Here is a 17,020-nt window from a genome sequence, read left to right on the forward strand (position 1 = left end):
CTATGCGGGCTGCAAAATTCTGGGAACTGAAGTCCACATTGCTGAAAATTGCCCTAATTGGATACATTACACTATATCATTCTCTGTTCTTTGCATGATTAAGATAAAATTAAAAATTTAAGTCTAAATTGAACCAGAGTTGATGTTACATCCCTAAAACAGTGTGATTGGTGACTAGCTAGAATTCAAGTTGGTGCATTTTCCTCTTTTAGTTTGAACAACAAAATGAGAGACAATCAAAATAAGCTACATAAATGAGCTTCATTATATTTTCAATAAAAAATACTTCATTTAAACACAAGAAATAAAAACAATACATTAAAAAGGTAATATAAAGAGCATATAGTCAACACAGGATATAATTCTTTTAGAATTATATTAGAAATATATTGTAGCTTTTAATGGAATTTTCATTTTGTTCTATGAACCTAGCTAGTATAGTAACCCTTTATTCAGCAACTGGATAATGTTTCAAACTATTTCATGAAAAAAAATATGTCAATTTAATTCATCTGGATTTAGAAGGAAGAAAAGAAAAGAAAAGAAAATACTTACAAAGGCTGAACTCCAAAGCTAAGTATAGAATGGAATTCAGATGAAGCATCTTTCATTTCTTTATTAAGTAAAGATGGAGCAATTCTGGTTTCTTCAAAAATTAAATAAAAATATTGTTACAACAGTTTGATTTTAACTAACTGAAATACAATACTTTTACTATAAAAATGCTTACTTTTACTATAAAAATGCAATTATCAGAGTCATTTGGCCAAAATGGTTTCTATTTAGCAGCATCTTGTGAGAAATTAGATAGCCCAGATATACATGCATAAAGATTTGTATTTCTGCCTAGGTGAGTTACCTTCAGGTGCAGAAATGATGACAAAGCCATCCTAATGCAATATACTGGGTACAGATAATATACCAAGGGGAAATTAATAAAACATAAAAGAAATGGAACCACTATCGACTACACTAGTAAAATACAGCCAGAGGAAAGGATTATGAGAAATAATAAAGGTCAATGGAACAATCTTGTAACTGGAAAACTTAAATGGGATAACATCTTAACTGTTTAAAGATTCAACAGCATTTTAAAATAGTTATCTCAGTTGTAAAATTTTTCATGAGAGTCACTAACCTTTATTGTTTTTCTCGTTGTAACCAGCTATCCGAGCCATAACAATCTCTAGCCACTTTGGCAAAGACAGAAGCTGAGCTACCATTTCTGCATCCTCACTGACAATACAAAAAATAGCACTCATCAGTCTTTGGGATGTGCATGTTTTACACAAGACATCATTTAAACAGCTATTTGGTTTTGATGGTGATTATTCAATATGAAATGATCTCACTGTGGTTGTTCCAGCTATCAAAAATTGGTATTTCCTCCAAAGTTGAGAAAGATTTTAGACTGGACAACATGTTGATAAAATGCTCATATAACATAGCAAAGAATCATGTACTTTCCCTATAAATGCAACAAAAGCTGCTGCAGATTATAATGTAGGAAAAATTAAATATGATCACATACCTGTTTATCTTCTCTGCTTGCAAAGGAATAATTGGTATCACAGTATTGCACAGGGATTTGCACAGTGGGCAAAGGTACTCTCCGTTCCCTAAATCAAAAACCTGTTCAACATGATGACGTTGTCGAGAATTCAGTTGAATGGCTTCAAAGTATCTGAAATATTCAAATGGACATCCCAGATTAAATCTCCTAGTACAGGCATGCAAAAACCTAGTTCTGAAGTTTGGTCATTCAGTTTAACTATTTACCAAACCTTGTGTTGTTTTAAGAAATCAGAGGGTCTTTTGGAAGATAACCACTTTTATAGTGCAGTGAAATAAATCAATATGCATATGAAATCAAGTGCTGGTCAACCCAATAAGCAAACATTGAAATTTTTGAATGGTAGCTAAACAAGGACTATCTGTAATAATAATCCCAGAAATCTGCTGGTTGGATTCTTCCCTTCCTCCTTCTGCAGAACTGTTATCACAAGTGTCCTCTGGGAAGGATTCTAGAAATGTCTTTTTTGTTTCTTTTAATAGCATTTACTATAATTTTTATTTACAATTTTGAATACTGTTTCGGAGCTGCTTGGGGAGGACAGTGATCCTGAAAGGCAGGATATATCATAAATAAAAGAGCTGTATGAAGCATGCAAAGGGATGCATGGTGCAGCAAGCCGGAAGAAGTGAACATGAGGCAACCACAGGTTCAAGGATCAGGATTACTGCTTAAGGGCTCCCACAGGTGGTCTTCACATGCCTGCATATAAATGGCCCCTTTGCCCACATTTTGCTTTCCAGAGCAGACAGGCAGGCAGCAGCCTCAAGACCTCGAGGACGAGAGCTTCACAAAGCACTCTTTCAAACACTTTGCACAGTCCTAATAAATCATTATAGTACATGCAGGTAGTCCTCACCAATTGCAGTTGGGATCAGTATCTCTGTCACTAAGCGACACAGTCATAAAGTGAAACATCACATGACCATGCCCGACTTACGACATTGTTTCCGGCTGTGGTCGTGAGGCAAATCACCTGTGGTCATTAAGCACGATGTCACATGACCGTGAGTTGAGACTTCCTGCTGGCTTCCCCATCAATTTCCCTTGTTGGAAGCCGGCTGCAAAGGTCGTAAATGGTGATCATGTGATTGTGGGATGCTGTGACCATCATAAACGTATGCCAGTTGCCAAGCAACTGAATCACAATCATGTGACCACGGGAATGCTGCAATGGCCGCAAGATCAAGGACTGGTCATAAATCTCCTTTTTCAACCTAACTCTGAACAGTCACTGAATGAGCGGCTGGTAAGCAAGGACTACCTGTACTTATTGTATTTATATGGAACAGAAAGTACCATCAGTAAAAACAATCAGGCAATAGTTCCACACAGACAAAAGTTGCATATAAGCAGCTTTAAAGAAACAAGAAATTAACGTTCACATCACTAGCAGTGACATAGGAGTCAGCCAGCCAATCCTAGTACAAACTGATCCCTATAACTGTTGAGAGTTATCAGAAAATTATTCAAAAATCAGGTCATCTGGACATAGTTTTAAGATATTTAAAATACCTTTTGGATACTTGTTTAGCTCTAGAATTACCAATTTAAATGGGCAGTTGTATTCATGTGTTAGAAATGAGGGATTGCTCTCAACCCAGTATGAAAACCTGGTTTTCATATACTTTCCCCCCTCCTTTGAGAGGGAAACAGAAATGAATAAAGTGATATACACTGCATTCAGATAAATACAATCTCTCCCAACCAGTCTATTTATAACAGTGTTAAAGTCAGAAGGTTTGGGAGATTCACATTTAAATAAATGGGGTTGATATCGCATTTGTTAGATGTTTCATCTGTAGTAAGGCAGGTGCATGCAGACCTATTATTTAATAACGCATTCAGAATCTTTCCTAGAATATAAAGTCTGGTAAGGCTTGACGCAATTTAAGTTATGTGGCAGAAACAGTGGTTCAAAACATTCATGCAAATACACTACTATGCAACAGAAACTCTAGCTGTAAATCTAGTAAATTAGTACACAAATATTTCAACAGCAGTGTTTTTACATATTGTGCCTTTGTGTTTTAAAATTAGAAAGCACACAAAAAGCAAAAAACAATAATGCTGCTCATAAAGGAATCAAAATCCCATTTGTCCTTCCTTCCTTCCTTCCTTCCTTCCTTCCTTCCTTCCTTCCTTCCTTCCTTCCTTCCTTCCTTCCTTCCTTCCTCCCACCCACCCACCCACCCACCCACCCACGAATAATTTATAACATCTTGACTTGGGGTAAGAACAAAGACTAAAAAGAAAAGGACAAATATAAACAATGTCAGCCATAATGGCACAACTGAACAGGGGCAGACCCAAACTTAACATCCCCTAAATGCCCCTCTCTGCGGAAGCTCATCAGGAAAGCAGTGGTCTGAATGTTAAATTATTCCACAAGAATAAGGTAATCCCTTCTTTTAATCTACCTCAAATGTTACACAATAGTGTGCAAATGTTTGTGTTGTCCTTCATCAGGCAACATGGTAAAGACCAAAAAAAAAGGGGAGGAGAGAACAATTGTGGGCATTGTGGAATTGACTGTTATCCACAATCTTAAGGTCTTGAGACTGCAACTCAAGGCAAATGCAGCTACTCCCTTATCCATCCCACCCTTTTCATTCTTTTTTCATTATTGCTTTATTTATTGTCTGACTTGATGAAGAAATCAAAAAAATGCAAAGCTTGAGGACTATTTTGTGCCACCTGAGTTGGCCTATGATATCTCTTCACTTACTATGGAATTTGGAACTAAATCAACAAGTAATTTTTTCACTGTATTTAGCCTTATATTTCTTTAAGTATATTCCTTGGCTATAAAGTGCTCTCTCTTTACTTTCTGCTTACTCTGCTTATGATTATATATGCATAACACTTGAGAAGAGGTAGTTTGAAAACTGACTAAAGATTAAGCAAACAAAAGTCACTAAATATATCAGCTCACTTCTGCCAGCAAGCAGCGTGCATCACATGACCACAACTGCCAGTGTGTGTTCCGCATGACAAGTCTGGTTCCATGAAAAGAGGATCAGTATCTTCTGCTGAGGAAAACAAATAAACAATCACACTGTTTCCTGTTGCAATAAGGGATGTTTTGAAAATTTCTACTAATAAATTTACACATCCAATTCTGGCAAGGGACATCTTTTCAGGGAATGAAAAAGAACTTATCATTGATATTAAATTAAAAGACTAACAAATGACTCTTTTGCATTACGTGTGATTGATCGGTGTATTCGTATTTGCCAATATTTGGTCAGTAATACTCTTGTGTTTCAGAATTTTAGGGTTTGGAGGATTTTTTAAAATAGAATAGGATGAGAAGCTATCAGTTGGAAGCAAAGATTCTGATAAATAAATTATATCAAGTTCATTTATGCTATATTCCTAAGTGTATATTCTTCCTACAATGCTTTGTTACAAGAGAAATGGGGAACAAGATGGATTTACGCCTCTCCCCTTCCTTTGAAATGATTTCAGAGGAGAAAAAAAATGGTTCGTTTAGAGTGACCTGCCCACTTCCAGTTGTTAGGGCTGAAGGTAACCAGCTATTGCTTCTCGAAGCAGGGCAGAGAAAGGCACCACTTTCAGCTCCTGCCCCTCCATCGTAAGTCACTTTCTGCTCTTGCCAAAAGCTACTGGGATTAGACCAAATCCTAGGGCAAGGTAGTGGCAGGGAAGGCAATATAGCCTGTAAAGTACAGTGGTACCTCGGGTTATGAACGCCTCTACTAACGAACATTTCGGGTTACGACCAGCTTCGGCAGGAAAAATTTACCTCGGGTTACAAACTCGCCTCGACTTACAAACCGGATCCGCGGCCATTTTCCCTGCTGCCACGTGGTCGCGGCTTCCTGTGGGTGAGGTCACAGTAGCAAGGAGACGTTCGGTGAGGCTTGTGGTGTGTTTTGTGGTGTTTTGCGAAGGTTTTTGGTGTGTGTGTTAGCATGGCTCCAAAGAAAATGCAGAGCAGGCTTGGCAGGAGTAAGGCTCTGAAGAGAAAATTGCCTCGGGTTGCGACCAAATTCGGGCGGAGGGTGGAACGGATTAACCGGATTTACACTGAACCCTATGGGGAAATTTGCCTCGGGTTGCGACCAAATTCGGAGGGCGGAACGGATTAACCGGATTTACATTGAACCTTATGGGAAACTTTACCTCGACTTGAGACCAACTCGAGTTGCAACCAGAGTCACGGAACGGATTAAGTTCGTATCCCGAGGTACCACTGTATGTTCCCTTTCTACTAAAACTCCATTCTATGGCTTTTCTTTGAGATAATAAAACTTTCCAAAAGGTTTCACAACAGAATATTTCATTTTATAACTTGGCTTAACAGGTAAGATTCTAAAAGACAGGAAATACATACCTCCTGCAAGTCCAAGTATTTTCCCTCTACATTGGGTTAAGGCAGTGGATTTCTGGACAGAGGCAGATAAAACCATGGCAGCACTCTCTAGCATCACTTCCTGCTCTTCCTGACACAGGATACATGTCAGCCTTTCCTTTTCGGTAACAGACAGGCCTCGTTTGGGCCCCAAAGCAATTCTGACATGATAATGTGGGAGTATGAACCTAAGATACAAGGTTCAAATCAGTGGATTTCTGGTCAACGATCCAGCCAAAGAGCACTAAAATAATTACTCATAATTTACTTTTAGATAAAAATCAAATTCCCTTTAAAACTATATACAAATGACTCTATCCTCAACCTGAACTTCAATTAAAACCTGCTTAATGCAGCAGCTATCAAGCAGCTGAACCGAGTAAATCTGAACAGTAATACAACAGCATTGTGATCACAGAAACCTATTAATGCTTGTCTGGGTTCTGTGATGAAATAACTTTCTTCATTTAATATTTAAAAATAATTTCAGCACTCTCAGGTTTTAAACAAAAGCCTATTCAGCCAGCACAAGTAGTAGTACAGAAGTAGATCCTTCCTGATTAAGACAGATTAAGACAGATTAAACTCTATCTTGCAGGGATGGAAGAGCTCATACATTGACATACATTCAAAATCCATGCATGCCATCACTCCCTTCTCTTATGAAAAGACTGAGGCCTGCTCTCAGCTTCTTAGATATAATCTGATGAGGCACCGCTTTGCCAAAAATGCCTCACATTTTAGCATGGATACTACTCGCGTTATGATCTATCCTATAATATGTGAAAGGCATGGTCTGCACCAATCTTCTTCCACCCCAGGAACTAGCATCACTTTCTCCTCTCTGGGGATGTGTGTCTCTCCCGTGTTATCTCCTAAGCAGCTAACACAGGAAGGGATCCAGAAAGGTACGTTGCCCCTTTAAGAGAGCTGTTAACTGTGTCCAGTGTAACTAGCTAACCCTGGGAAAGCATAAAGGCACAGGAACCGTTTGCCATTAGTGTCTTCTAGGGGTTTCCTGGGATCTCCCATCCAAGTACTAACCAGGTCCAAACTTGTTTAAGTTCTGCAATTAGCCAATATATTATTCCCTCTTCCTACCTCTCCACTTCCATAACATCTCTTCCTGGTGTTTCTTGCGTGTTTTCATATAAGAGCTTATGAGTTTCTATGAAATTTTTCTGTAAAGCAGACATCTGAGCCATGATCTTTTGGCGATGTAATCGGGCTACTTCTGCCTTTCTCTTCCTCTCAGCCTTCTCTTTCTCCTGAATTCTCTGCATCTGATTTAACAGAATAAACACCTTCTGTATTATTCAAGACAACCACTGAAATAAAATAAAAGTTGGCATTTCCTTCAGGTAATCTTGACAAATCCCCAAACATTCCACAGTACTGCCTTCAGCATTCTAAGCACTATCAAATGTTGAGAAGAGCTTGAAACTCAAAAAGCAGACATCAAAAGACTGCCTCTTCAGACTAAAGTGAAAGTTCATGTTCCCAACAATCCTTGGAGGGATGAAAGTGCCACAGGCAATTTTCAGGAAAAGAAAAAATACAATTCCATGGGGTACAGAATGGTGACTGCAATTATTAGGAGTAGTTGCTGAAGGATTTGAAAGCAAAGCATACAGTACAAGAAGCAGAACACAAGGTAGAGGAATGAGAACCTTTATCCATTCACCTTGTCCTCTACTGATAAAATCTGTAAGACCTTTAATCACTTTTAGATGTTTAAGAATCTAGGGCTACCTTATTTCATGGTTACCTCATTAACCTTTGTAGATTCTGACATAGGTGCAATGATGGCTGTGGGAAAATAAGACTTCTCTCTCAAGCATTTTATCGTTTCAAACATCTGTGAACACAGATTTAATAGTTAAACACAAACAAACTGCATGCAGCACATGTGATATTTCTAGTTTGCCTTGCGAGAAGTGTATGGGGATCCAAAGCATTCTCTGCTAGTAACCATTTCAATATAGCCAATGCTATTTCTTCTTGCTATCTTTCTTCTGTAGTTGGAATGCACTCATCTTTAATTGTTTTACTCCACTTGGGCTCTATGGAGACTCTTTTGCTTTATTTTATTTTATGGGGGAAGACCATAATATAGGTCACAGCACCCTCAAGCCCCACCCTGCCAATTCCTGATTCATTTATTCACTTGTGGTCCTTAGTTACCTGCAGTACCCAGTTGATCATGTCTTTTTGTGATTCCAGCTGTTGAATTCCTTTTAGCTTTTCCAAAATCATGAGGATGTTCATTGCGTTCAAAGCAGAGCTTCCCATTCCTTTGTCAACAGAGAAGGAAGTTTTAAAAAAAATCCATTCGATTCAATCAATTCAGCCACATACATTTATTCTCCTAAAGGAGTTGCATTTCCTTCTTTTACTAATAATTGCTATCATTTGAATAATTCAGTATAAGCAAGTTTCAATAGTTATAAATTTACCTTCAGTCACAGCTAACCTCTCACTACCTTATTAGCGATGTATATTTCACTACTTTAAAAAATGGCATTTGCAGTGAGGCACAAACAGCTTTCGTTGTCCCCAGGCAGGATGGCCATGGCCAGATGTGTATTCCAGTGCAACACACTGGGATGGCACTGAATTGGGGAAGGCTACCAGACACTTGAGTTATCTTTCAAGAATAGACAAAAGCAGGTTTTCATATGGAAGATGAAAGATGAAGATACTAGGGAACAGCTATATATGAAAATAAATTAAGATCTGCTCAACTCGAGTGCTTTTTCTTTATCCTTATTTTGAAATGGAAGTATTCCTATTGACATACTAAAGAAAAGAAGAAGAAATAGCCTTATTGATTTTAAAAATTGCCTTGCTATTATACCATTAAATCTGATTCTTACATTAGGTTGTTTACTTACAGCAGCTCTATAGGTGAAAAACACATTTTCCATCTTTTTTTTTTAAGACATCTTTATTAAGAAAGGCCATTCTATCTTATCAAATGTATTCCCAAAATTAGCAAAATCAAAGATTGTAAGAGTTTAATTGAAACACCCTATATTACCTTATAAATTCAGCTGTCGACTTGCATGTGCACTGGCTGTATTTTTACATGCCGGAAAAACTAACCAATAAAAATAAATGTACGTCTGGTACAATCCAAATTACAGAAGGGATTTGTGAGACCAGGGTGAAGCTGCCATAACCAAAAGATGAAGCAGGCACGTAAGCAGAGAGGACAAAAGCCAGGAATCTTGTCTATGAGACCCCTTTGGGGAGGTAGATAAGAACGAAGCAAGTCGTTAAGGAAACAAAGGAAAAATGTGACCTGAACCAGACAAAAGAAGTTGGGCCTGAGCACATGGAAACCCCAATCCCATCAACAACTGCCAGACTTGTGAATCAACAAAGTAAGGACTTTTGGGGATAAAAGGGGTCCCAAAGCCCACCCACTCTGAGCCGTCTGCATCTTCTGAGTCATCTTTGGATCCAGACTTGGTGGCTTCCGTCCCTCTAGCTAGTGCTGGCAGCCTAGTTGGGAAGGACGTGGGTAAGTGTGGATGAGCGTGTGTGTGTGTATGAGAAAGAACAAATGTATCTTGCAACCAGTAAAGTTTTGTTGTTACTTTAAATTCACTGGGTCTCTGTGTATTACAAAGAACCTCTTGTGCCTCAGAGTTCAGTTGATTGCTCTTTCTAATGCTCAATTTTGTAATGTTTAGGGATGGGTAATACATGTATGTATGTATGTATGTACAGTATGTATACACACACATAGTGTGTGTATTTATATTTATATAAATGGGTGTGTGTGTATATATATATTACATATTATTACTCATCATATATATTTAATACAATATAACATTATACACACACACACACACACACACACGCAATACATAAATACACTGTGGTGCCTAGTTATACTCATCTGCTGGCATTTAAAAAGCACTTTGCAGTTACTCTAGTTATGGATTCCTGGATCAGTGAATTAATACTTTATTTCTAAATAAAGATTCTCTTTTTCTAAAGTGGCACACTTACTTGAAGCTTTATGATAGAAGTCAAAGGTCACTTCTTCTTCTGGAATCTGCTCTAACTGATGTTTCTCTTCAAGTAAACCCAAAGCAAGGAGGTGAAGAACCTACATAGAGACAGGTAGCAAATTTAATCCTTCAGAATAATGGAGTACTCTCTAATTAGCCATGTAACTGTTCTAGCCAATGTTAGCTATGACCAACTTCTAGGATGGAGACAAACACCAGCCAGCATTTGGTTGCTGAGACACACAGCAATTAAATGTTTACCGAGAGCTAGCCTGTCACAATAAGAGTTGAAAGAATGTAGACCTGGACTTGGGAATGGGGAAGAATGAACAAAGTGTTCTCCCAGAGTTCTGGGAGTTGAAGTCCACACATCTTAAAGTTGCCGAGGTTCAGAAACACAGGTTTAGATAATAATAATAAAGCAGATATCAAGAAGAATTGTTTCGAAATAAATAAAATGTTAAGGCAAATACAGGTCTCCACATATTTACAGGTTTATGGAGCCTGGAATTATTTGAAGTAGAGCACACAAATGAATATGACAAATATATACTGGAAAACCCAAAAGGCATTTAAGATAGAGATACTGCTAAAACATGGTCTCCCTCTAACCAGAAATTTTACAAGCCAGGGCTGACAAACATACCATCTGTATCATAGCTTCTGTCCACAAGTGATTTTCCAGCTCTAGTGCTCTTTGCAGGACAGTTCTAAGAATAAGCATCATGATATCACAGTTGAGAACATTCACCACATTTCTGAAAGCAGCACTGAATTCTGGAGGTGTAGGTGGTGGTAGTGCTACAAAAATGCAGACATATATTAGTGCATTACTGCCTACCTATCTTATGATACTATGAAAGAAAGAAGTTTAAGCATTCAGATTTGGCTGAAAGTGATGAACTGATATATATAGGCAGGTATGAAGTAGAAATTATTCTTATAAGAGGACAAATGCAACTGTATATACTTTCTCTTATACAGTGTTTTGTGAGACACATGAACATTCCTTGATCGGGGGGCCCTTCAGACAGTTATTCATTCCCTAGTCTCCTCGCACCTTGACTACTGCAATGCGGTCTACATGGGGCTGTCCTTGAATACCACTCAGAAGCTTCAACTGGTCCAGAATGCGGTGGTGTAAGCAGTAATGGGCATGCCTCGGTATGCTCATGTACACCTCTGCTTTGTGAGCTGCAGTGGTTGCCAGTTTGCTTCCAGGTACAATTCAAGGTGCTAGTTGTTACCTATAAAGTCCTACATGGGACAGGACATGGTTATTTGAGGGACTGCTTGTCTCCCATAGCATCTGCCTGGCCGATTCGATCCTGCAGGATTGTGTGTTCCAGGTTCCTTCAATTAAACAATGTCGTCTATTGGGATCCCAGAAGCGTGCCTTCTCTATAGCAGCGCCTGCCCTCTGGAATGAGGTTCCCCCCCGAGATCCAGATAGCCCCAGCTCTGTTGTTTTTAAAATGCTGTGAAGACCTGACTCTTCACCCAGGCCTTTGGGTGAGGGAGCGTGAGACTTGCTATCTTTGCACTGAAGATGTTACCTAGCTGGATAATGAAATGTTTGCAAGAAAACAACCAAGCTCAGAGAACCCCAAGGACTCCACAGTTCAAACCTGAGCTACACATATTCTCTTCTATTGGTACTTGCTATCTTTTACCTTTATCTTTTATGTTTTATTGATTTGATTGAAATTTTATTGCTGTGAGCCAACCAGAATTGTTGACAGTCGAGCGGCATACAAGTTTAATATATTAATATGGTTGGTCGCACAATCAGCCAGATGTTTAGACTGGATTTGGCATTTTTATTCACCTATCAAGTCCTTCCCAAAGACCTTGGGAAGATGTTGTTGTTTGATGGTGTTAAAGGTATCCTGCAGGATATATTATTATTATTATTATTATTATTATTATTATTATTATTATTATTAAAGTAACTGCCTATTATTACTGCCAGTCTCTCTTGCTGCTCCAATGCTTAGGTAAAAATGAAGTCTTTACTGAGTTGAGTTCAATTTCAAGTGACTTAATGGACATATCCATGCAATTTTCTTAGCAACAACATGGAAGTGGTTTACCACTGCTTTCTTTTGGGATATTTTTTACTTTGTCTAGCCCAAAATCCTGATTTTTTTTTTTTTGGTTGGCTTTCCACCCAGGTACTAACAAAATGCAACACCACTTAGTTTTATGAGATTGGCCAAGGTTAGTTAAGTGCTGACATCTAGACACCTTTTAAAGGGTGAGGCTAGAAATCTAACCTGCCAATTTTATAAATGCAAACTACAGTATGTGCTCTATTATTGAGCAATTATTTCTTCCACTGATCTACTCCATGACAAACATTAGGACTTGTTAAGCAAATTGGTACTATTTAATAGTGGTACTGCCAAACCTTGGTATTTAAAATGTATTAAGGTAGATCAAAAGCCACCACAATATAAATTTAGGTTCAGAGCAATAATGAGCAACTTATGATCATCCAGGTTTTATTGCATTTTGACTCTCATCAATCTTAGTTAGCTCTGCCAAGAGGACTGACTGGAGTTGCAATCTAATCTTATTTGTAAGGCCACATGTTAACCATTCCTCATTTAGGGCGACTAACAGATACTCCTGGAAACTAATAGGCTATAATTTTACCCAGAGCTCCTCATCAGCTCCTACAAGATACTGATCTGTATGTTTATATTTTTCATATATCTAAATTAATCTTTGCACAGTAAAACTATAGGGCCAAAGTAATGACTTGGAATACAGCATAACTAGCAGAGCAATTATTTGAGGGACCACCTCTCCCCAATTATGTCTACTTGTTCCATTAGGTCTGGCAGAAGAAGTAAGTTCTGAGTACTGACTGTTACAGAACTTCATCTGGCAGGGCCCAAAAAGATAGCCTTTTCTGTTGTGGCACCCACCCTTTGGAACATCATCCTCCCAAAGATCAGATTGGCTCCAACCCTACTGCTTTTCATAAGGCCCTAAAGACATGGTTCTGCCACTGGGCTTGGGAATCCAGATGGGTGGTAGAGCCTGTGCAGTGGCTATGTTAATTGTTCTTGTTGGTTTTTGTACCAGGGCTACTGATTGTGTTTGAATGGTTTTTTTTGTATGTATATATGTATGTGTGCATGTGTGTGTATACACACATGCACACACAATATAAAAACATATTAATAAATAGCTTTTTAATTGTTTTGTTGTTAGCCCAGAGTCATGTATTTGAGATGGGCAGCCATATAAATGGAGATAAATAAATACTAAATCATGTTGATGCTAGTGGTCACAATTCCCATCTAATAATGTACAGGAACGTAGGAATCCCAGTCTCAGTCTAATGTCTATACTTCAGCATCTAAGGAAGTCACAAAACATCCAAAATCTCTCCAAACTCAGCCACAAGTGGAGAAATGATCGTAAGGTCTATACTTAGTATGTATCTCTACAAAAGCAAACAAAGAATGAGATGTATGGTCATAAGCTTCCCAATTTCTTGCTGATAGCAAATAATTCAGAAACCAATGCTTTCATTTAAACAATTTCAGATCAGCACTAGAATGATTATAATTGTTAATTTCATGTAAATAGGGCATTACAGATACATCAACTATCCCTCCATTTTATTTCATAATTCAGCTGTGGTTTTTTACCTTCATCTTTATTTTCTTGTACTCTTCTTTTCTTTTCCATATGTTCAGCCTGTAAAATGAATAACTTAATTTGCTTTCTGCACACCAACATGTGAATGATGTGAATCTACCAAAAGTACTTATAAACTACTGGGTCCAAAAAGGGGACCAAATTGAAGAAGGTGTAGCACAAGACAAACATATAAAGTTACAACTGGAAAAATAATACAAATTGCTCCCGTCTAATTTTCATAAATTAAACATTTTCCATGGAATAGTCAAGGAATTCTTATAAAAAAAAGAAGGAAGAAAGTAGGTGACAACTACCAGCCAAACTTGTCCAGCTGTGTGGAAGTTGAGAGCCAGAGTTTCACAGGACAGAAATGTCTGTTATGTCAACAACCAACAATCACAGTTTCAAAGCCATGAAGCACTGAACAAAATTCAATTAAACAAGGGTTGGGATGAGAGGTCAGTACAGGAAATAACTACAGTAGGCAGAATTGCACCTTCAGTTGAAGGCATTCAACTGTTGTAGTGGTGTCTTCCTAAGATGCACTCTTATTTAGCTACAGTGGGGCAAAAAAGTATTTAGTCAGCCACCAATTGTGCAAGTTCTCCCACTTAAAAAGATGAGAGAGGCCTGTAATTTTCATCATAGGTATACCTCAACTATGAGAGACAAAATGGGGGAAAAAATCCAGAAAATCACATTGTCTGATTTTTAAAGAATTTATTTGCAAATCATGGTGGAAAATAAGTATTTGGTCAATATCAAAAGTTCATCTCAATACTTTGTTATATATCCTTTGTTGGCAATGACAGAGGTCAAACGTTTTCTGTAAGTCTTCACAAGGTTTTCACACACTGTTGCTGGTATTTTGGCCCATTCCTCCATGCAGATCTCCTCTAGAGCAGTGATGTTTTGGGGCTGTCGCTGGGCAACACGGACTTTCAACTCCCTCCAAAGGTTTTCCATGGGGTTGAGATCTGGAGACTGGCTAGGCCACTCCAGGACCTTGAAATGCTTCTTACGAAGCCACTCCTTCGTTGCCCGGGCGGTGTGTTTGGGATCATTGTCATGCTGAAAGACCCAGCCACGTTTCATCTTCAATGCCCTTGCTGATGGAAGGAGGTGTTCACTCAAAATCTCACGATACATGGCCCCATGCATTCTTTCCTTTACACAGAGCAGTCATCCTGGTCCCTTTGCAGAAAAACAGCCCCAAAGCATGATGTTTCCACCCCCATGCTTCACAGTAGGTATGGTGTTCTTTGGATGCAACTCAGCATTCTCTCTCCTCCAAACACAACAAGTTGTTTAGACCAAAACATTCTACTTTGGTTTCATCTGACCATATGACATTCTCCCAATCCTCTTCTGGATCATCCAAATGCTCTCTAGGAAACTTCAGACGGGCCCAGACATGTACTGGCTTAAGCAGGGGGACACGTCTGGCACTGCAGGATTTGAGTCCCTGGCGGCGTAGTGTGTTACTGATGTTACTTTGTTACTTTGGTCCCAGCTCTCTGCAGGTCATTCACTAGGTCCCCCCGTGTGGTTCTGGGATTTTTGCTCACCGTTCTTGTGATCATTTTGACCCCACAGGGTGAGATCTTGCGTGGAGCCCCAGATCAAGGGAGATTATCAGTGGTCTTGTATGTCTTCCATTTTCTAATTATTGCTCCCACAGTTGATTTCTTCATACCAAGCTGCTTGCCTATTGCAGATTCAGTCTTCCCGGCCTGGTGCAGGTCTACAATTTTGTTTCTGGTGTCCTTCGACAGCTCTTTGGTCTTGGCCATAGTGGAGTTTGGAGTGTGACTGTTTGAGGTGTCTTTTATACTGATAACAAGGTCAAACAGGTGCCATTACCACAGGTAACGAGTGGAGGACAGAGGAGCCTCTTAAAGAGTAAGTAACTTTAAGTAACTACTTAAAGTAGTAGTTACAGGTCTGTGAGAGCCAGACATCTTGCTTGTTTGTAGGTGACCAAATACTTATTTTCCACCATGATTTGCAAATAAATTCTTTAAAAATCAGACAATGTGATTTTCTGGATTTTTTTTCTCATTTTGTCTCTCATAGTTGAGGTATACCTATGAAGAAAATTGCAGGCCTCTCTCATCTTTTTAAGTGGGAGAACTTGCACAATTGGTGACTGACTAAATACTTTTTTGCCCCACTGTATATTGTGTTGTGGGTTTGAGAATCTTACGGTAAGTATGAGCTTAGAGACTAGTTAAGCCATGCCAAATCAAGTATTTGGGAAATTCTGTCAAGTTTCTGCCAAGGTCATGCCAAAGAGCCTGATAAGCAACACTCCCTCTCCCTCCCGTTAAGGTCAAAAACATCAAACGGGAAAATTCCCCAAAAAGACAGAAGCAAAATACAGTAGTACCTCTAGTTACGAATGCCCCTCCTTACGAATTTTTCAAGATACGACCAGCTCCGGCCCCAAAAATTTACCTCTACTTGTGAACTCTGCCTCTACTTACGAACTGGATCTGCGGCCATTTTCCCTGCGGCCAGGGAATCACTGCGGCCCTTCCCTGCGGCCAGAGATCGCGGTAGCAAGGAGACGTTCGGTGAGGCTTGTGGTGTGTTTTGTGGCGTTTGGAAGGTTTTTGTGGCATTTGGAAGGTTTTTGAGGTTTAAAAATAAAATGCATATGTTTCAGAACTGTTTAGCCGTATTTACACTGAATCTTATGGGGAAATTTGCCTCATGGTGCGATCAAATTCGGAGGGCAGAACGGATTAACTGTATTTACATTGAACCTTATGGGAAACTTTACCTCGACTTGAGACCAACTTGAGTTGCAACCAGAGTCACGGAACGGATTAAGTTCGTAACTAGAGGTACCACTGTATTCTCTCCTATACTCTTTCTTGCCCCTCCTCCCATTTACCCCCAAATACCCTTTGGGAAACAACTGGAATTTATTTATATCCTGAATGTCTACTGCATTTACAGTTGATTATATTTCATACAAGCCACTTCAGGAGGATTGTTATCCTGAAAGATTAATTATAAATAATAATAAAGTGTATTAAGGAAAAAGTAAGATTTGTAGCAGCTTTTGAACTTTGATAGATATTTACCATTCATTGGAAAAAAAAGTGATGTTGCTATTTAATATGTTAAATATAACTGAATCTTTCAACATTACATATTCAGTATTTATGAGGCTCATAAAATTTGGGAACCAATGCAGCATAACAAGTAGAAATGTCAATGTGGTGTCAAGAAACCTGGATTCCGATCTCAATGAATAGCCTTTTTCTTTTTCATGTCAGATATGACAAGCTACAATATTCAACATTCTCAGATAGTCTTACCAAACTGGCTGCATCCAAGAAATCTGAAGGGAATTATTTTGAGAAAGGTTGCTATAAG

The 17,020-nt window shown here is 38.7% G+C and overlaps 1 protein-coding gene across 2 annotated transcripts in view; it reads right to left on the minus strand.

The window, feature by feature from the left end:
* UBR1 (ubiquitin protein ligase E3 component n-recognin 1) overlaps positions 1–17,020 on the minus strand; it is a 72,513-nt gene that overhangs the window by 14,566 nt on the left and 40,927 nt on the right. Inside the window, exons 24-34 of one of the 2 annotated variants that reach the window (XM_007425584.3) lie at positions 13,642–13,690; positions 10,623–10,777; positions 9,975–10,074; positions 8,136–8,245; positions 7,720–7,809; positions 7,053–7,234; positions 5,934–6,139; positions 4,509–4,602; positions 1,532–1,684; positions 1,139–1,236; positions 556–646 (exon numbers count right to left, since the gene is read on the minus strand). In XM_007425584.3, coding sequence (XP_007425646.2) covers positions 556–646; positions 1,139–1,236; positions 1,532–1,684; positions 4,509–4,602; positions 5,934–6,139; positions 7,053–7,234; positions 7,720–7,809; positions 8,136–8,245; positions 9,975–10,074; positions 10,623–10,777; positions 13,642–13,690 — 1,328 coding nt within the window. Of the gene's footprint in view, positions 1–555; positions 647–1,138; positions 1,237–1,531; positions 1,685–4,508; positions 4,606–5,933; positions 6,140–7,052; positions 7,235–7,719; positions 7,810–8,135; positions 8,246–9,974; positions 10,075–10,622; positions 10,778–13,641; positions 13,691–17,020 lie in introns of both variants that reach the window. The other variant, XM_007425583.3, reaches the window with a different exon arrangement.

This window comes from Python bivittatus, unplaced genomic scaffold, assembly GCF_059951505.1.
Source record: "Python bivittatus isolate LINGU-HERP-01145 unplaced genomic scaffold, Pbiv_v1 ctg000480_np1212, whole genome shotgun sequence".
Lineage (NCBI taxonomy): Eukaryota > Metazoa > Chordata > Lepidosauria > Squamata > Pythonidae > Python > Python bivittatus.